At 40.4% G+C, this 21,582-nt stretch overlaps 1 protein-coding gene and 1 pseudogene across 8 annotated transcripts in view; both read left to right on the top strand.

The window, feature by feature from the left end:
- The window catches only part of TMEM164 (transmembrane protein 164), a 228,313-nt gene that overhangs the window by 109,771 nt on the left and 96,960 nt on the right, over positions 1-21,582 (top strand). For all 8 annotated transcript variants that reach the window (XM_036016608.1, XM_028522469.2, XM_036016611.1 and 5 more), the window contains one exon: positions 16,768-16,834. In XM_036016608.1, the coding sequence (XP_035872501.1) occupies positions 16,768-16,834 (67 nt within the window). The remainder of the gene's footprint in view (positions 1-16,767; positions 16,835-21,582) is intronic.
- LOC114504664 lies at positions 14,806-16,004 on the top strand (annotated as a pseudogene).

Here is a 21,582-nt window from a genome sequence, read left to right as displayed (position 1 = left end):
CATTGCTAGATGGAGAAAGGACTGTAGGCTGGTGTGAGCCAAGGTAGGGACAGGAAGCAGGCGGGATTGGGAAGGGGAATTACAACAACCTCACATGTGATCTTGGCATTGCAAGATTGATAACATGTAAGCCTCTGAGCCACATGATATTATAAGAGTTCAGTAGCACTGTGACCTTCTCTTTCTAGAATCCATTTATTATAACTGTCAGTTTTTTTCACATTTATTGTTGTTCAGTTACAGTTGTGCCCCCTTCCCCCCATGTTCTTCCCTGCCCTCTCCACCCCCCATGCTCCTTTTCATTGTCCATCTCCATGAGTTATTTGTACATGTTCCCCTTCTTTCCCCTGTTACCCCCCACTCTACTCCCCTCTGGTCCCTGTCAGTTGGTCCTTTATTTGCATGTCTGTGGTTTTATTTTGCTTGCTTGTTTGTTTCATTGATTAGGTTCAACTTATAGATGAGATTGAATGGTATTTGTCTTTCACTGCCTGGCTTATTTCACTTAGCATAATGCTCTCCAGTTCCATCCATGCTGTCGCAAAGGGTAGGAACTCCTTCTTTCTCCTGGGTAGTATTCCATTGTGTAAATGTACCACAGTTTTTTTATCCATTCAATTACTGATGGGCACTTAGGCTATTTCCAGCACTTGGCTATTGTAAATTGTGCTGCTATGAACATTGGGATGTATAGGTTCTTTTGAATTGGTGTTTCATGGGTCTTAAGGTATAATCCCAGCAGTGGAATTGCTGGGTCAAAAGATAGTTCCATTTTTAGGTTTCTGAGGAAATTCCATACTATTTTCCACAGTGGATGCACCAGTCTGCATTCCCACCAACAGTGCACTAGGGTTCCCTCTTCCCCACAACCTCTCCAACACTTGTTGTTTGTCGATTTGTTTATTATGCCCATTCTGACTGATGTGAAGTGGCGTCTAACTGTGGTTTTTATTTGCATCTCTCTGATGGCTAGTGATGTTGAACTGTCAAATTTTTAAAGAGCAGAACTTTCCCAAGGGAGACTCATATTTCTAGGACCATTCTAAGTTCATGAAATGTGCTGAGGCTGAACCATTTGTATTTTAAATATCTTAGAATGGTTTTACCATATCTGCACCCTCTTTCCCAGTGCTGAACAGATCAGCCACTCTGGAACCTTAAAAGGAGCTGCTTTTTAACTTAGCTTTGGAGCTTACTGATAAAGGTGTTTGGGAGACTGCTTCTGACCTGAGAGGCTTTATTAAGACTCTGGTCTTGGCAAGGGAGAGTAAGTCCTACATATGAATGCTGCAGATTTGAAAGGTAGAGAGACCAAGAACCTAGGAAATACATAGTGAGTAAGCAGCAATTCAAGACCAATTTCCTTTCTTATGCAAAATGCTGCTCACGTGTCTGCTTTTCCAGGAATCACCTGTCAAGTTGTTGCCTTGAATCCATACATACTATTTTCTTAATGCTTAGAAGAGGGAAGAAGCTTTCAGGTTGTTCAAAGGTCTCTTCCTCTGATACATAGACAGGGACCTGCCTTCCTTCCCATGTGTATATGTTCAATTTAGTTCTCTCCTAGGGAACTTGGCTTCTACAGTCTTGGCCCACATTTTCTGATTTAGTATTTTTATCTCCCAAATACTCTCCTGGAAGTTTGACTGAAGATTCCTGGAACAGGGCCTGCTCTTTGCTTCTTCTTGGGCTGCTCTGTCCTAAACATGTGTTTGGATGTATACTGTCTCTTGGTAAAAGGAATGGTGAAGATTTAGATAACTTTTCCCATCTGAGCAAGCATGCAAAGCAGTACACAGTAGAGAAATGTGGACTGGTACTTTTTGGCCTCTTTTACTTTGTCAACTCACTCAGTCCTTACAGAAGCCAAGAGAGGAATCTACTATGCTATGTATTGGGCAAAAGCAATTCCAGGAAAAAAAAATCAGTACAACATAATAGATAAGGTTTGGGCAAGATATATAGCAGCTGTGCAGTAGCTAATGAAAATGTAGAAATGTTTTGTTCTCATTATAAAAGTAATCCATGATCACTGTAGGGGAAACATTGTACTTTACAGAAAACAATAAAGAAGAAAATAAGAATAACTGATAATTTCTTTATAAATATGTTGGTATAATTACCTCCGTGTTTTATGTGTATATATACACATTCTAAAATAAAATTGGGATTACTTCTGGACATGATGGCGGTGTAAATAGATACACTTGCCTCCTCGCACGACCAAAAGAAGGACAGCAACAAATTTAAAAACAAAAAATAACAAGAATGTCTAGAAAACCAAACTCTATGGAAGTCCGACAACCAAGGAGTTAAAGAAGAAACATTCATCAAGACCAGTAGGAGGGGCAGTGACCTGCAGTTAGGGTGGAGGCTGGTAGACCAGGCAGACAAGGCAGTGGCTGGTGGACTGGGGCAGGCAAGGTGGAAGCTGGCGGACCCAATGGTCCCACACTTGCATGCAGATAAACTGGGAGGAACAACTGGGGAGCGAGAGTTATTGTGCTACCCATGCTCTGGCAAGGTAAATAAAGCCTCAGACCTCTGGCTCTAAAAATCTGCAGAGGTTGTGGTGGTGTGAGAAACTCCCAGCCTCACAGGAGAGTTTTTTGGAGAGACCCACAGGGTCCTAGAATGTGCACAAATCCACCCACTCAGGAATCAGCCCCAGAAGTGCCCAATTTGCTTGTGTGTAGCGGGGAAGTGATTGAAAGCTGGTTGAGAGCTAAGCAAGTGGCATTGTTCCCTCTCTGACCCCTCCCCTACATACAGCACCACAACACAGCTATGTGGGTTGCCCCACTCTGGCTAATACCTCAGCCTCTGCCCCTTACAACATAATATCTTCTCCAAGACAAAGAAATATGGCCCAAATGAAAGAACAGATGAAAACTCCAAAAATAGACTAAGTGATGAAGAGTTTGCCATCCTATCAGATGCAGAGTTCGAAACACTAGTAATCAGGATGCTCACAGAAATGGTTGAGTATGTTGCAAAATAGAGGAAAAAATGAAAGCTATTCAAAGGAAAATGAACAGGGAACCAACAGTGACAGGAAGGAAACTGACACTCAAATCAATGATTTGGAGCAGAAGGAAGAAAGAAACATTCAACCAGAACAGAATGAAGAAACAAGAATTCAAAAAAAAAAAAAAGAATGAGGAGAGGATTAGGAACCTCCAGGACAACTTTAAACATTCAAACACATGAATGGTAGGGATGCCAGAAGGGGAAGAGGAAGAGCAAGAAATTGAAAACTTATTTGAACAAAATATGAAGGAGAACTTCCTCGATCTGGAAAAGCAAATAGACTTTCAGGAAGTCCAGGAAGCTCAGAGAGCCCCAAGGAGGTTGGACCCAAGGAAGCACAGAGTGGCACATCATAATTACATTAGCCAAGATTAAACATGAGAGAATATTAAAAGCAGCAAGAGAAAAGGAGACAGTTGCCTACAAAGGAGTTCCAGTGAGATTATCAGGTGAGTTTTCAAAAGGACCCTTGCAGGCAAGAAGGGGCTGGAAAGAAGTATTCAATGTCATGAAAGGCAAGGACCTACATCCAAGATGACTCTATTCAGCAGCAAAGCTATCATTTCGAATGGAAGGGCAGATAAAGTGCTTCTCAGAGAAGGTCAAATTAAAGGAGTTCATCATCTCTAAACCCTTATTATATGAAATGTGAAAGAGATTTACCTAAGAAAAAAAAGGTGATCAAAACTATGAACAGTAAAATGACGTCAAACTCATAACTTTCAACAATGAAACCTAAAAACAAAAACAAAAGCAAACCTAGAACAGGAAGAGCATCACAGAAATAGAGATCACATGGAGGTTTATCAATGGGGAGGCGGGGAATGGGGGAAAAGGTACAGGGAATAAGAAGCATAATAGGTAGGCACAAAATAGACAGGGGGAGGATAAGAATAGTATAGGAAATGGAGAAGGTAGAGAACTTATGTATGACCCATGGACATGAACTAAAGGGGCGGATACTCGAGGGAGGGGTGTCTGGGCGGAGGGGAATAAAGGGGAGAAAAAATGGGACAACTCTAATAGCATAATCAATAAAATATATTAAAAAACCAAAACAAATAATTTTCATTTCTGTTATTGTGTTTTTTAGATCTAGAGTTTGGCTTTTGGTCTCTTTTTGGGTTTTCCATCTCTTCATTGATATTTCCATTTTCTTCACACATCATTTTCTTTTTTATAAATATATTTTATTCCACTTCCAGCCAAGATGGAGGCGTAGGTAGACACACTGTGCCTACTTGCACAACCAAAATGAGTTCAGCAACAATTTAGAAACAAACTAATAACCAGAACTGACAGAAACTTGAACTGTATGGAAGTCAGACAACCAAGGAGTTAAAATAGACACATTCATCCAAACCAGTAGGAGGGGCAGAGTCAGACAGCCAGGCGGAGAGGGGTTGCGGCACAAAAAGCGGTTGCACCGGGCACGTAAGGCATCCTGGGTGCACAAGACCACAGTGGGTGGACCCTGGGGGTGCAGGAGGCGGCTGGCAGACCCCAGGCATGGGGTGGCAATGGCAAGACTCAGTGAAGTGGTGATTGTGAAGCAAGGCATTGCATGCAAGGAGGCAGGCTGACCAGGCAGTGCCACATTTGTGCACAGATAAATGAGGTGAAACTAGGGAGTGAGACAGACCATGCAGCCCAGGGTCCCAGCGCCAAGAAATAGAGCCTTGGGGCACAAATTGAAAACACCTGTGGGGGCTGAGGCACAGGGAGAGACTCCCAGCCTCACAGGAGAGTTCGTTGGAGAGACCCACGGGGTCCTAGAATGTGCACCAGCCCAACCACATGGGAATTAGCAGCAGAAAGGCCCAGTTTACTTGGGGGAAGTGGTGGAAGGGCCTGAAATCCCACAGAGAGTGGAGCAAGCACCATTGTTCCATCTCGGACCCCACCTCCACAGACAGCGTCACGACCCAGAAACTGGGTTGTCCTGCCCTGGTGAACACCTAAGGCTCTGCCCCTCATATGTAACAGGTGTGACAAGACAAAAAAAATGGCCCAAATGGAAGAACAGATCAAAGCTCCATAGCATATACAACTAAGTGACCAAGAGATAGCCAACCTGTCTCTTGCACAGTTCAAAGCACTGGTGATCAGGATGCTCACAGAATTGGTTGAATTTGATCACAAATTAGATGAAAAAATGAAGGTTACACTAAGGAACAGGGAACCAATAGTGATGGGAAGAAAATTGGAACTCAAATCAATGGAGTGGACCAGAAGGAAGAAAGAAACAACCAAACAGAAAATAATGGAGAAATAAGAATTAAAAAAAAAAATGAGGAGAGGATTAGGAACCTCCAGGACATCTTTAAATATTCCAACATCCGAATTATAGGGGTACGAGAAGGGGAAGAGGAACAGCAACAAGTGGAAAAGTTATTTGAACAAATAATGAAGTAGAACTTGCCCAATCTGGCAAAGGAAATAGACTTCCAGGAAGTCCAGGAAGCTCAGAGAGTCCAAAAGGAGTTGGACCAAAGGAGGAACACACCAAGGCATATCATAGTTACATTAGCCAAGGTAAAAATGAAGGAGAGAATCCTAGAAGCAGCAAGAGAGAAGGAGACAATAACCTACAAAGGAGTTCCCATCAGACTGTCAGCTGATTTCTCCAAAGAGACCTTACAGGCAAAAAGGGGCTGGAAAGAAGTATTCCAAGTCATGAAAGGCAAGGACCTACATCCAAGATTGCTCCATCCAGCAAAGCTTTCATTTAGAATGGAAGGGCAGATAAAGTGCTTCCCACATAAGGTCAAGTTAAAGGAGTTCATCATCACCAAGCCCTTATTTTATGAAATGTTAAAGGGACTTATCTATGAAAAAGGAGATAAAAATCATGTATAGTAAAATGACAGTAAACTCACAATTATTAACAACCACACCTGAAACAAAAACAAAAACTAAGCAAACAACTAGAACAGGAACAGAACCACAGAAATGGAGATCACATGGAGGGTTAGCAACAAGGGAGTGGGAGGGGGGGAGAGGGGGAGAGAGGGGGAAAAGGTCCAGAGAATAAGTAGCATAGATGGTAGGTAGAAAATAGGCAGCGGGAAGGCAAGAATAGTACGGGAAATGTAGAAACTAAAGAACTTACGAAACATGGACATGAACTAAAGGGGGGACATTGTAGGGGTAGAGTGGGTGTGCAGGGTGGAGGGGAGTGAAAGGAATAAAATTCCCACTTTTTATTCCCTTCTACCCCACACAGCCCCTCCCTCCCACATCCCCCCATTTAGTTCATGTCCTTGGGTCATATATATAAATTCTTTGGCTCCTACATTTCTAATGCTATTCTTAACCTCCCCCTGTCTATTTTCTACCTACCATTTATGTTACTTATTCCCTATACCTTTTCCCCCTCTCTCCCACTCCCACCCTTCAGCTGATAACCCTCCATGTCATCTCTATTTCTGTAATTCTGTTCCTGTTCTAGTTGCTTGCTTAGTTTGTTTTTGTTTTAGGTTTGGTTGTTAATAGCTGTGAGTTTGTTGTAATTTTACTGTTCATATTTTTTATCTTCTTTTTCTTAGATAAGTCCCTTTAACATTTCATGTATAACAGCTTGGTGATGATGAACTCTTTTAACTTGACCTTATGTGGGAAGCACTTTATCTGCCCTTCCATTCTAAATGATAGCTTTGCTGCTGAATAGAGTCATCTTGGATGTAGGTCCTTGCGTTTAATCATTTTGAATACTTCTTTCCAGCTCCTCCTTGCCTGTAAGTTTGCCTTTTAAGAAATCAGGTGATAGTCTTATGGGCAATCCTTTGTAGGTAACTGTCTCCTTTTCTCTTGCTGCTTTTAAGGTTCTCTCCTTATATTTAATCTTGGCTAATGTAACTATGATATGCCTTGGTGTGTTTCTCCTTTGGTCCAACTCCTTTTGGACTCGGAGCTTCTTGGACTTCCTAGAAGTGTATTTCCTTTGCCAGGTTGGAGAACTTCTCCTTCATTATTTTTTCAAATATGTTTTCCATTTCTTGCTCTTCCTCTTCCCCTTCTAGCACCCCTATGATTCAGATTTTGGAATGTTTAAAGAGGTCCTGGAGTTTCCTAAGCCTCTCCTCATTTTTTTTTTTAATTATTTTTTCTTCATTCTGTTCTGGTTGAATGTTTCTTCCTTCTGGTCCACACAATTAATTTGATTTCTGGTTTCCTTTCTGTCACTGTTGGTTCCTTTTACATTTTCCTTTATTTCACTTAGCATAGCCTTCATTTTTTCCTCTAATATGTTACCATTTTCAACCAATTCTGTGAACATCCTGATTACCAGTGTTTTGAGCTGTACATCTGATAAGTTGGCTATCTGTTCATCGCTTAGTGTATTTTCTCTGGAGGTTTGATCTGTTGTTTCATTTGGGCCTTTTTTTTTTTTTTTTCATCTTGGCATGCCTGTGATATAGTAAGGAGTATAGCTTTAGGTGTTCACCAGGCTGCAGTAACCCAGGTTGCTGCATTCTGATGCTATATGGTGGGGAGGGATCCGAGAGGGAACAGTGCTGCTTGTTCAAGACTCTGCGAGTTTTCTGTCCCTTCCCGCACTGCCCACAATCAAATTGGGCCCTTCTGGTGCTGATTCCCAGGTGAGTTGGTTTGTGTATGTTCTAGGACTCTGTAGGTTTCTCCAAAGAATTCTCTTGTGAGGCTGGGAGTTTCTCCCATTTCCCCTCAACCCCCACAGGTGTTTTCAGTCAGAGGGTTTGAGGTTGTATTTCCCTGCTCTAAAACCCTGGATTGTGCAGTTTGTCTGGTTCCCCAGTTGTTCTACCTAGTTTATCTGGACACGATTGTGGTACCACAGTGTCTGCCAGTCACCACCTTGTCATGAGTCCTCTCTACCCAGCTGTCCACCCCCCCCCCCAACTGGTCAGGATGAATGTTTCTTCTTTAACTCCTTGGTTGTCGGACTTCCAGACAGTTCTATTTTCTGTCAGTTCTGGTTGTTTTTGTTTTTAGATTTGTGGTTGTCCTTCTTTGGTTGTGTGAGGAGGCCCAGTGTGTCTACCTACACCTCCATCTTGGCCAGAATTCTCCTCATTTTCTTATTTCCCCCATATTTTCCTTTAGTTTTTTGAGCACCTGTCAGTCAGGTTTTTTAAAATCTTTATTTGGTAGGTCTGCTATCTCATGATTTTTTGGGAAAATTCTTGGTATATATTTTTTCTTTTTCAGTGAGACATACTTTCCTATATCCTAGTTCTTGTGTGCCTTGTTATTTTTGTTGTTGTCATTTTTGATAATTGGAACTTTGAATCTAATTATGTGCTAATTCTGGAAGTCTGATTTTCCCCCATTAACTCTGGAAGTCTGATTTTTCCTCATTTCCCAGGATTTGATGGGTTTGTCTCCAAGCTGAGGATCAGTTTGAGATGTAAATTTAAGGTCTCCTTGGGTCTTTTGTGAATCTGTTACTTTACCTCAGCTTGGACAGTGATTTTATAATTTCTCCAGTATGTGCAGGTGCTTTTGAATATACTAGTCTTCAATTTCTCGCCCCTAAAAGGAGAGAAAGAGAACAATGAATAAGGGAAATGTGGTTGTCCTTAAGTCCCACAGAAGTCACATCAGCTTGATAGGGAGAGGCTTTTAACAATGGGTGTGTGTTTAACAATAGCTGCCTGCTTCTGTGCCAGTAACTTTGTGATCAGAAGTAGCAATCAGAGCACAGATCCCTAATTTTTGGAGAACAGTGTTTTATTGCCCATTCAGGCCTCTGTAAGCTGCATGTAAATTGCTCCAGAGTGTGGTGGACAACTGTGGATATGGCTCCAGAGCAGTTTAGTGGAACTACCATCAAAATCAGGGTATAGAATAGTTCCATTACTTGTAAAAATTCTTCATGTTGTCACTTTAGACTGACACCCTCCCACATCCCTAAGTACTAGAAATCACTATTTAGCTGTCCATCACTATAGTTTTGTTGTTTAGATAATGCCATCTAAATGGAACCCTACAGTATATAACCTGTTCAATCTGACTTTGTTAACTTGGCACAATGCCTTTGAGATTTATTCAAGTTGTTACATGTATCATTTATTGATTCATTTTTATGGCCAAGTGGCTTTCAGTGATATGTAGCTACTATGGTTTGTTTATTCATTCACCCATTGAAGGGCATCTGGGCTGATTCCAGATTTGGCTACTATGAATAGGGTTGCTATGAACATCTGTGTAAAGGTTTTTGTGTAACCCTTAGTTTTCATTTCAGTAGGGTAAATATCTTGGAACAGGGTTTTTGGATCACATGTTGAGTATTTTTAAAAGATTTTATTTATTTGTTTTCAAAGAGAGGAGAGGGAAGGGATAAAGAGAAGGAGAGAAACATTGATGAGTGAGAGAAATGTCCATAGATTGCCCCTCACATACCCCCAACTGTGGGGACCTGTCACACAACCCGGGCATGTGCCCTGGCCAGGAGTCAAATTGGAGACATTTTGGTTTGCAGACTGATGCTCAGTTCACTGAGCCATACCAACAATGGCAATAAGAGTAATTTTTACTTTTAAAACTTCTAATAAGTTTTAGAAGGAACTGCTTTCACAAATTGTTTTCACATTTCTAACAATGTAATATGAAAGTTCCAGTTTCACCACAGTCTCTCCAACATTTGCTTTTGTTAGTATTTTTATTTTATTAATTCTAATTGGTGAGGAGTTGCATCTTATTGTGGTTTCAGTTTGCATTATCCTAATGGTATAGAATATTTTATGTGCTTATTTGCCATTTTTTATCTTTTTTTGGTGAGGGATCTGTTTATGTTTTGTAGCCCATTTTTAAATTGGGTTGTTTTCCTATTGTTGAGTATAAGTATTATTTATATATTCTAAATAAAAAACTTTTTCTGGGCTATATGACTTGGAAATATTTTCTACCATTCTATAGCTTGCTTTTTATTTTCTTCAAAGTGACTTAGCTTTTATGTAAGTCATTAGGTTTAGGTTGAGTGTGTTATATATAATGTCCAATTGTTCTATCACCATCCTTTCAAAAGGCTATGCCTTCTCCACTGAATTGCTTTTGCACTATTGTGAAAAGTCAAATCTTATATTAGTGTGGCTTTATTTTTGGATGATTCTGTTTCATTATTCTGTCTTTTCTTGGCCAGTATTGCATTGTTTAAATTGCTGTAACTTTGCATTGTAAACCTTATAAACAGGTAGTGTGATTTCTTCATCTTTCTTCCCTGTTTTTAAAATTATTCTAGCCATTCTACTTTCCTTGCTCTTACACATTTTGGTATCAGTTTACCTGTATCTAGAAAATATCCTGATGGGATTTTGGTCATAATTGCATTAAATTGATAGATCATTTTGGTAAGAGTTGACATTTTCCTATGTTGAAACTTTCAATCCTTGAACATGGTATGGGTTTCTACTTATTTAGGTTTTCTATGATTTACTTCATCAATTTTTGCAGTTCTTGTTTTATAGATTGTGTACATATTTTGTTGGATATATATTTGTAGGAGATATATATATATATATATATATATATATATATATATTTCAGTTGAGGGGGATATATTGTAAATACTGTTTTTTAAAATTTGGTTTCCAATTTTACATTAGTATTATGTGTAAAATGTTTTGGTGTCATGTTCTTGATGTTTGTGTGTTAACCTTGCAATCCTGTAACCTTGCTAAAATCATGTATTAGTTCTAGGAGCTGTTTTTTAGGTTCCTTGAAATTTTCTACACATATAACCATGTTCTTTACAAATAGGGATGGTTTTGTTTCTTCCTTTCCAAATTCCATGATTTTTAAAAAAGATTTTGTTTATTTTTAGAGAGAGGGGAAGGGAGGGAGAAAGAGAGGGAGAGAAACATCAATGTGTGGTTGCCTCTCACACACGCATGATTGGGGAATTGGCCTGCAACACAGGCATGTGCCCTGACAGGGAATCAAACTAGTGACCCTTTGGTTTGCAGGCTGGCACTCAATAATCCGCTGAGCCACACCAGCCAGGGCCAAGCTCCATTATTTTTGTTGCCTTATTGCATTGGCTAAGATTACTGGTATCTTGTTGAACTGGAGGGCTGAGAGCAGGCACCCTTGTCATTTTCCTATGTTAGTGGTGGAAGCTTTCAGTCTTTCATCATTCAATATAACATTTGGGCATGTAATGTTTTTTTTAGATGCTCTCTATCAGGTTGAGGGAGTTCCCTACTATTTCTAGTTTTTTTATCTTTTTATCATGAATTGATGTTGAATTTTGACACAACCCTTTTTCTATGTCAATTGATATGATCATGTACTTATTCTTTAAACTGTTAATTTGGAGGATTTCATTAATTCAGTTTCAAACATTGAGTCAACCTTTTATTACCATGACACACCCCAGTTAGTGATGGAGTATTTATTATTTTTATATTGCTGCATTAGACTTGCTAACATTTTATGGAGTAAACATTTAAAATAAATGTACTAGAAAATGTTACTAAATTTAAAAAAATAAAAAAATAACATTTTTGTGTCTACATTCATGAAGGACATTAGCTTAGTCTTAGTTTTCTTTCTCCTCCTTTTTTGGTACCTTCTCTTTTCTGGTTTTGGTAGCTAGGTAATAATAGTCTCATAAAGTGAGTTGAGAAATGTTTCCCTCTCTTTTCTGGCCAAAATTTTATAAATATTTGGTAGAACTGGTCACTGAAACTGTCTAGGTCTGGAGATTTCTTATTTAGAAGTTTTTAAGTATGAATTCAATTTCTGTAATAGGACTGACCAGGTTATCTATTTCATCTATCATGAGTTTGGGTAATTTATAGGTTTAGAGGAAATTCTCTATTTCATCTAAGTTCTCACATTTATGTGCTTAGAAATATTCATAATATCTCCCTTAGTATCCATATAATTGCTGGGGGTCCGTAGTGATATCCCTTCTTTCCCTTCTGATATTGGTAGATTTTTTTTCTCTCTTTTTTTATCCTTGTCATTCTGCCTAGAGTTTTATCAACTGTATTGATTTTTTTTAAAAAGACATACTTTTGGCTTCATTGATATTCTCTGTTGTTTTTGTTCTTAATTTCATTGACGTCCATCCTTTATTATTTTATTTATTCCTTCTTTTTTTCATTTTTTCCTGGATACCTAAGGTGGAATTTTGGATTACTGATTTGAGACCATTCTTTTTTTAAACAAACAACCTCATCCCTTTTGATATGTTGTATTTTTATTTTTGTCTAGCTCATAAAATGGTATAATTTCCTTTAAGAATTCTTCTTTATGGATTTGTCTTTGTAGCCACTCATAGAATTTGTCATCTGTCCCATATCTTTTGGTTCTTGGTTGTAATCAAGTGCTAAATTGAAATGTAAATAATCTCATGAAGGTTTTGATAGCTTTACTTGTTATGAATAATAAATTTGATATTCATTTACATTGCTTTATTAAGGACAGTAATAACTATCATGTATTGAGTGTATACTATGTTCTAGGCATTATGTTGATCACTTTATGTGATCATATCTCATTAAATTCTCCCACAACCATTTCAGCTAGGTACTGTAGTTAGACCCATTTTAAGATTAAGGAAACTGACACACATATTTTAAGTAACTTGTTCAGTCACTAGGCTAGTAAGTGACTCTGTCTTACTATGTATCATTTATCTTACAATGTAGTGTGTACTTTTCTAAGCACTTTACACTTATTGACTCCTTATAATAAACGTATGAGTCAGTACTGTTATTGTTTCCATTGTACAGATGAGGGAACTCTCACAGGACCTTCTACTGGCCCATTATCCATTTCATGTATCCAGTAGAAATCTGGGTATCAGGATGGAGGTGGGTATAGAGTGGTCAGTTGCTTACCTGTTGGGCTGTGCACTGGGTTTGTAGAGGGCAGTTGTGGTGTGTAATTGGGACAATTTTGCCAGAAAGGACACAAGGTGTTCTAGTGCCTTTGGGAATGGCCTTTCCTGCCTCACTGGCATCTCAGAATTTTTTCCTTCCTGGCCTGCAGTCTGACACACTGACATACACTCGGAACATATGTAATGTTCATGTCAAATTTGAAGCAGGGTACAGTGGCAAGAAAATAGGCTTAAAACTTGGGGAGACCTGAGTATGACTTCTCTCTCTGTTATTATCTGTGTGATCTTGGGCAAGTCACTTAATCACATAGTGCTTTGGCTTTCTCAGCTATGCAGTTGAAGATGATGATTATACTAAAATCTGTGAAGGTTAAATAAGATGATGCATTTGAATACGTAGCCCCATGATTGGCTCATCGAAATGCTCAACACATGTTAGATATTTTTGTAATTATAGATATGCAAGACCTTTTTAAAAAAAGATCTTATTTATTTATTTTAGATAGAGAGAAGGGGAGGGAGAAAGAGAGGGAAAGAAACATCAATGTGTGGCCACCTCCCACATGCCCCCACTGGGGACCAGGCCTGCATCCCAGTTGGGAATCAAACTGGTGACCCTTTGGTTTGCAGGCCAGCACTCAATCCACTGAGCCACACCAGCCAGGGCAGTCATTTTGAATCTTGATGTTGGTTTTATCTTTTTTATCTTTGGCATTCCACAGCTCTTGTCATCAATTCCACCATCCTCAATATTTAACTTTTGATGCCCCAGTTTCTAATTGGACTTGTGTAAATGCCAACATTTAAAGCAAATTACAAAGCTGGCACCACAGTCTCTTATGTTGATAGAATTATGCAGAGGTTTATGCTGTGGCTGTCACATAGGAAGAGAAGACAGGCTAGACTGTACTTCACCTGAGTCCTGGAATTGCTGTTAATGACTCCTTCTCTAGGTACTGAGACTTAAGCCTGAGTTTTCAGCAGTCAGTTTCTTAGAGCAAGGAGTATCCCCACAAGTGACACTGTTGTAAAAGGATTGGTAGCCTGGAGAGGTAGGAGTGGCATTGAATTGGTGTACCTCCTCCCTTTGATGGACCAAGCAAAGTGCTGTTAAAACTGTCAGTTTGTTATGGCCTGCCATGACTTATGAGCATTCTCCTCTGGACATTCCCTGAAAGCATATTAAAAGTCTCTGAGAATGGATGATGGAGATGGTAGAGAGAACCCTAAAGGCAAAAAGAAGGAAAAAACAATGTCCCCAACTCTGCCTGAGGTTATTTTTGCAAGTGTCCATGGCAGGGAGGCTCTGATAGAAGACTCCAAGGGGGATGTAAGAGCTTTGGGGCTGGAGTCAGATAAACCTGCATTTGAATTTTGTCTCTTAAGTGTGCTGTTGATCAGGTCACTTTGCTTCTTTAAACCTGTTTTTATAATCAACAAAATGGGAAAGGTACCTATCTGATAAGATTGCTATAAAAATTAAGTGATAGTGTTTATGTAAAGCCATTAAGATACACCATTCTCATGGCATTGATGACAAGAACATTGGTAAGAAATACACTGGCAAGAATGAAAAGCAGCCTTTGGGATAATGTGCCGTTCCCTTGGTCAACTTGTAAATTCTCTTAATCTTAGGCACATATCTGTGAGCTCCAAGAGAAGAGCTCAGGTCCTAGGGGTCTTCAGGGTATGAAGTGCATTTTTATCCCTGGCATGGGAGAAATCTTGGTATCTCAGGATTGCTGTGTTAGTGTGCATATAAGAGATCAAGAGAGGGAGAGAGCTAGAGCAAGAGGGATTTACTTGAGGTTTAGGAGGCACCTTGGCTTAGCAGTGATTATTCATGACCCATCAAGTCAGCTATTCTTCAGGACATAAAGCCTGTCATTCTTTGCTTCTCTATTAGTAGTAAGGGGCCATTTGTCTTTAATCATAAAGAAAGATGTTTGCTATTGCCCCAGAGTCTCAACTGATTATGAGCCCAGTTCCACAGTCATGCACTTCTTTCCTTTCTACATGAAAAATGCTGTGTCCTTTGCCAAGGCCTTCCTGGCAGGTAAGTGGCTGTGGCCATCTCCAAGATAGCTGTAGTGCCCATTGAGTGGGTCAGGCTGCTGCTGCAGGTGCAGCATGCCAGCAAGCAAATCACAGATAAGCAACAGTAGGGCATTATAGACTACATGGTGTATCTCCAAGGAGCAGGGAGTCCTGTCCTTCTGGTGCAGTAACCTGGCCAATGTCATCAGCTACTTCCCCACCCAGGCTCTCAACTTTGCCTTCAAATATAAATACAAGATCTTCCTGGGTGTTGTGGACAAAAGAACCCAGTTTTGGTGCTACTTCGAAGGAAATTGGGCATTGGTGCTGCTGGGGCCACCTCATTGTATGTCATGTATCCTCTTGATTTTGCCTGTACCCATCTAGCAGCTGATGTGGGCAGAGCTGAAGCTGAAAGAGAATTCAAAGGCCTCAGTGACTGCCTGATTAAGTTCTACAAATCTGATGGGATCAAGGGCCTGTACCAAGGCTTTAATGTGTCTGTTCAGGGTATAATCATCTACTGAGCTGCCTACTTCTCTATCTATGACACTGCAAAGGGAATGCTTCCAGATCCAAAGAATAAATCTTCATCAGCTGGATGTCTGCAAAGTCCATCACAACAGTGGCTGGGTTGACTTCCTATCCATTTGACACTAAATGTCACTGCATAGTGATGCAGTCAGGGTGCAAAGGAATTCATATAATTTCCACAGGCACACCCAACTGCTGGACTAAGATTGCTTGTGATGAAGGCTGCGAAGCTTTTTCCAGAGGTGCATGGTACAGTGTTCTCAGAGGCATGAGTGATGCTTTCGTGCTTGTTTTGTATGATGAAATCAAGAAGTTCACATAAGTTATTTCCTAGTCTTCCCTCCCCCACCCCTATGAATAGGCTTGTTGTATTAGGTAACATACCTTGAACATTCTTGACAGACTGTTGGCTGTCTATCAGTGGCAACTATTCACTGGTTGAAAATGGCAAGCAATAATATTCGTCTGATCAGGTTTCTCTTAAAGCCCTTTCCATGATGATGATGAGACTCAATATATTTTTTATTTCAGTCATTCCTGATAAAAAATGAATTTGAATAAATAAAAAAAAATCTGCAATATATAAAAAAAGAAAGCTGCTTAAATCTATGCTAAGAGCCCTCACAAGTGAAGTTTGTTTCTGACTTGTTCTCAACTTATAAGGGGTTTCTAGTATGTGTTTTAACCAGTGTGGTATTGGGAAACAATATCACTACAGGATACTGGGGCAACCACTTTTCTTCCCACCACCTCTTCCTTTAAAGTCACAGAGCCCAATATGTAAGAGATCAAAGGAAGCCTGGAAGACTGCCACTTCTACCCCATCTACCTCCAATAGCAGCCCCTGAAGGCATTTCTAAGAAGGTGGGGGAATGATTTGCAAAACATTGCAGTTGGTTCTCTGGGTTGTACTAGCCTTTTTATGACCAGGTTGCCTTTGGGGGAAAAGTATTAGAGGTGGCCCTGTGAATAAGCAGCCTTGTTATATAAGAAATGGGTCTCTAATAACAGAGCAGTTGGCCACTACAGTTACCCTTTTCTAATGCCACCATGGGTGCAGCAGTTGAAGCCATTGACTGGGATTGACTGGATGTTTAGGGAGCTCAGAGCCCATTATGTAATGAAGTGTTGTGTGTTCCAGACATGTTTGGGAGATTTTGAGGTGGTGATGATGCTCTTCAGAATGTTTCTTTTTATTCATTATCCAGCATTGTTTTACAGAGAGCCACTTGTTTATATTTTTCTGATATGGCATGGCATAACCTGACACATTTTTGTATGCCCATCCATCAGAGTCTGAGTGTGACCTAAACTTTATCTTTCTTCCCCTCCAGGATACAGATGCATATGTTGAATGGAGCTCTTCTAGCCTTACTGTTTCCTGTGGTAAATACCCGACTGGTAAGTAGCCTCTTCTAGGAACATACCACCAACATACAAAACAGCATTTTCTCACTATTTCATTATCCATTGCTAGTCCTCATACTTAGCTCATGTGTATGTGAATGTTAAAATACACACACACACACTTTACCCTTGAACAACATGGATTTGAACTGCACAGGTACAGTTATATGTAGATCTTTAAAAATAAATACATATAGGACTGTAAATGTAGTTTCTTTTCCTTATGACTTTGTTAATAACATTTTCTTTTCTGTAGCTTATATAAGAATACAGCATATAATCCATAAAACATACAAAGTATGTGTCAATCAACTGTTTGTTATTGGTAAGGCTTCTGGTCAATAGTAAGTTATTAACACTTACATTTTTGGGGAATCAAAGTTACACATGGATTTTGATTTCATGGAAGGTCAATGTTCCTAACCCCCCATGCTGTTCAAGGGCCAGCTGTATTTAATTTTGAGGTTTCATGTAGCCGTATTTGAATACAGTGGAGCATGATGGGAATAGGAGTATTTTGTGGAACTTTGAGGCTGCAATAGTGGTTTAGGCCAGAACCAGGACAGGCCCAAAAGCCTATGGAAGGTCTTGGAGAGATTTAGTGGAGAAAATGGGGGCTGGGAGGCCCATCCATTAGATGGAGGCTTCCAGTGTTTCTAAGGGTCTGTAGGGTGGACTCAGTCACATTGGATGAGGATAATCTGCAGAGCAAGGAACTCCCTTTGGTAAGAATTAGATTCCTTCCCCATTCATCCAAACCCAGAAGGATGTCTGGGCCACACACATCCCCTGTGGCTAGCAGGTAGAATCCCACTGTGGCAAGAGGCTGGGTGATAAACAAACGGAGAGAAACAGGAGCTACAGGGCTAGGTGACAAGATCCTGTCTTCAAATTTCCATATGTAGGAGTTTAAGGGATTAGCAGGCCATGTTAGAAAGCTTAGGTAAAGAAATCACTAGTAAATCCTTCCTTCTACTTCCTATTTTCATGACTTAAGTTTGCTTCATGCATTAAGATCATAGTTTAAATTTCAAAATGATCATTTTTATTCTTTGGATAACATAGTTTATAAGGTCTTTTCATATAACAGTCATGTAAGGTAGATAGGGCAAGTTTTTATGGTCTTTATTCACAGAGAAAGAAACTGACATTTAGGGAGTTAAACACACACAGTGGAGCTTAAGGCTATAGATCCTACAGCCACAGCTATACTCACACTGTCTCTGAGGATTTAGTCATGCCTTCCCTACAAACACTCATGTATATCCTTATGATTGTCATACCTTTCTAGATGTATATTATACATCAATATAAATTAAAAGAAAAATCATTAATCTAAAACAGTAATTTTGAACCCTCAGTATATTCCAGGCTTACATAGGGGTACTATAAAAAAAACCCAAGTAAACTGATGAACAAAAAAAACAACAAAAAACACTTATGCCCTGTTGCCTTCCCTCAGATCATAGGTCTCAGTCCTTGACCTTGATCCAACCTGGGTGCAGTGATTTAAAAATTCCATTCTAACATGGAGCTGCAATTCAGAGCCACTGATTTTGTATACTGATTCTGAAACTTAATGGCCATACCAATCACCTAAAGGAATGGCTAAAAAATGAGTCTTGCCAGACCCCACCTCCAGAAGGTCTCATTGAGAGGGCCTGGAGTAACACCAGGGAATGCTGATTGCATGGGCTCTCAGACCACTCTTGGAAAATCAGTGTCCTAGTTGCTCAAAATTCAAAGTTACTTCATGTGTAACTGTGGTCCAAGATCAGCATCAGAAGAGTGCCACTTGTTAGAAATACAGAATTTCATTCTTTCTGCTACATAGTATTCCATTTTGTAAATGTACCAGTTTTTGGATTCACTTATTTACCGATGGGCACCTGGGTTACTTCCAGCACCTGGATATTGTAAATTGTGCTGCTTTGAACATTGGGGTGCATAGGTTCTTTTGAATTAGTGTTTCAGGATTCTTAGGGTATATTCCCAGTGGTGGAATTGCTGGGTTGAAAGGCAGTTCCAGGAGCTCCTACCCTTCATGATAGCATGGATGGATCTGGAGAGCATTATGCTAACTGAAATAAGCCAGATGGTGCAAGACAAATACCCTATGATCTCATATATAAGTGGAACCTAATCAACAAAACAAACAAGCAAGCAAATATCAATAGAGACATTGAAATAAAGAACAAACTGACAGTAACCAGAGGGGAGGAGGGAGCGAAATAACATGGGAAAGAAGGGAAAGGGTCATTAAAGAACATGTATAAAGGACCCATGGACAAAGCCAGAGGGCTGGAATTGAGGGTGGGAGGTGGGGGTGGGTGGGGCGCGGGTAAGTGGTGGTGGGAAAATGGAGACAACTGTATCCGAACAACAATAAAAATGATATAAAAAATGTAGAATTTCAGGCCCTACCTCAGATGTACTGCTTCTAAATCTGGATGTTAATAGGGTCCCCAGGTGGCTTATATGGCCTAGCTTCTTTGTTACAAAGAGCAGATAGCACTTTATAGGTTGACCATTCAACCTTCTGAAGTGGAGAATGCCAGGCTGAAAGAGGGCAGGCCTTATAGCAGGTTCTCAAAATAACATCATTTTCCTTAAAACAAGATGCCCTAGGAACCTAACTCCTATTTATATCAATTAATCTATGGTAAAATTGGTTTCATTATACATCATTTTGCTTATAGTTGCCAAACCTATCGATGACATTAAATGAGGACTTACTCTATTGTCTCTGTCATAATAGGTCTGGCACATTAAATTCAGTGTTCCCCTGTTAGCTGGGATCCACAGTCACAGGCTTCTGGCATAGGTACGTACCTTTGCCCTCCATTCTGTATTTTCCCATGGTGTGTGACTTACTTGACTTCACATGATGAAGTGTAGAATCAGAACTCCTACCTTAGTCTCAGAGCTATAGGGGATAATACCCAAGAATGGTGGTGTAAATCAAACAAATTGAAAACACATTTCTTATTGGCTCAGGTTTGTGGAGTAGTGCTGGAGCTCAGGTTATTTCCTACCTGTGGAAGTAAACTGCTAAGGGGTGGAAGTGGATTCAATGCTATCTTATTTATCTCTCGATCACTCTGTTACTGTTTTCTTGAAAGATTTAGAGGTCATGTAACCAAGCAGACTGGAGCCTGTCCACGTGGCACCTTGGTGCATGACTCAACAATTTATGTTGGAAGGAACAGGTCTTTATTTACAATATTCCAACCTTGGAGGAGGGCTTGAAGCACTTTAGCTCAGAGCCCTCCTTTCCCAAGGGACCCAGCACTTCCCATGCTCCCCAAAAGTCTATAAGCCAAAAGCAAACCTAATAATTTCCCATATTCTTACCTTAAGCCAGCAGTACAAACAGTTCTTCAGTTTCTCTGGAAGGCACCAAGTCCCATCCTCACTCACCAGCTCTCTTTTTCAGGATCTGGGGTACATTGTCATCAGCCTCTGTGTAATAGTTCAGGAAAGACATAAGTCCTGAAAGTCCAGATAGAGTCTGGGTTTGCAAGGTGGCAGGTCAGTGTATTGCAAGGGAGTCCTTGGTGGATCCAGAGTCAGCTAGAGCAGGGACGATGAACACAGCAACATGTCTTCTTCCTTATTACACTAGGCTACATGGGCAGATCCTGACTACAAACTACATAGTTACTTGCTTACTTCTCTCTCATGTGGCTGTTACCTCATTCATTCCTCTTGGCTCTCCTACTCCCTTCCAAGTTGCGTGGCCAAATCTCTCATGTCTCTCTGCCCTTCATTTAAATCCTGACCCAGAGCCTACATGACCCCACTTCTGACTCCTCCCACAATGGGCTACATTCTGCCAGTCCTCTGTACAGGTTACATTCTGTCAGGTGCCATCATTTGTCAGGGCAGGTGTGTCTCCCTGCTGTAGAGGAACCACCTCCCTGTGTCTTGCACAGGTGCTGTGAGCGCCCCCCCCCCCACCCTACATGAGTCAAAGTCACACCCAGCAGCAGTACAGCAATTAACATAACTATTAAACTAGCCAAGTTGCCATAGGTATGCAAAGTACCTCTCAATCTCAGTCTTCCCCTTCCCCTTCAAACCATGGTTTGTGGGGAATATTCTCTGACCCCAGCTCTATACCCCATTATGGTAAGGCAGAGAGTAATCTGCTTTCTCCAATTTTTAGCAGCTCTATCAGATTTAAGGAAGGAGTATAACACCAGAAAATTGCCCTTAGAGTTAATGTTCCTGAATGTGAATGCATCTAGCCCACAACCTTGGCCAAGTAGCCTCTGCCATCAGTTGAAGTGGATATGGTTCCTCTAAACAGATCACCTACATCTCTCCTCTTAGTGGGATCTTTCCTTCAGGGAAAGCCAAAAAGTGTTCTCCCTGTGGAACCACTGAGCATAAGCAGATATTATGATTCCCATTGTGTAAGACTGTAAAATAAAGATCCCAAAAAGCCCATCTGTCACAGGTGGGCACAGGTAACCAGGTTCTTGGTGATCAGGACAAAGATTTGAACTGAATACCCAGAATACGCAGAGAACGGGGGAGCAGGCCAACTCCAAGCAGAGATTGACCTCATGGGCTGGAGGGACTCTATTCTTAAAGGGCAGATTTTTTCTGGCTAGTTTTGGCAGGATTTTACTGTGCATGTACAAGTAGTTGTATTACTTTAAAGCTACTGCACATGTGGTCTCCCATGATTTTCTCTGATTGGCCGCTAGGGAAGAGGGCCCCACAATGTTACTGAA

The sequence above is a fragment of the Phyllostomus discolor genome, chromosome X (assembly GCF_004126475.2).
Source record: "Phyllostomus discolor isolate MPI-MPIP mPhyDis1 chromosome X, mPhyDis1.pri.v3, whole genome shotgun sequence".
Lineage (NCBI taxonomy): Eukaryota > Metazoa > Chordata > Mammalia > Chiroptera > Phyllostomidae > Phyllostomus > Phyllostomus discolor.
This window is presented reverse-complemented; position numbering and strand designations above follow the sequence as displayed.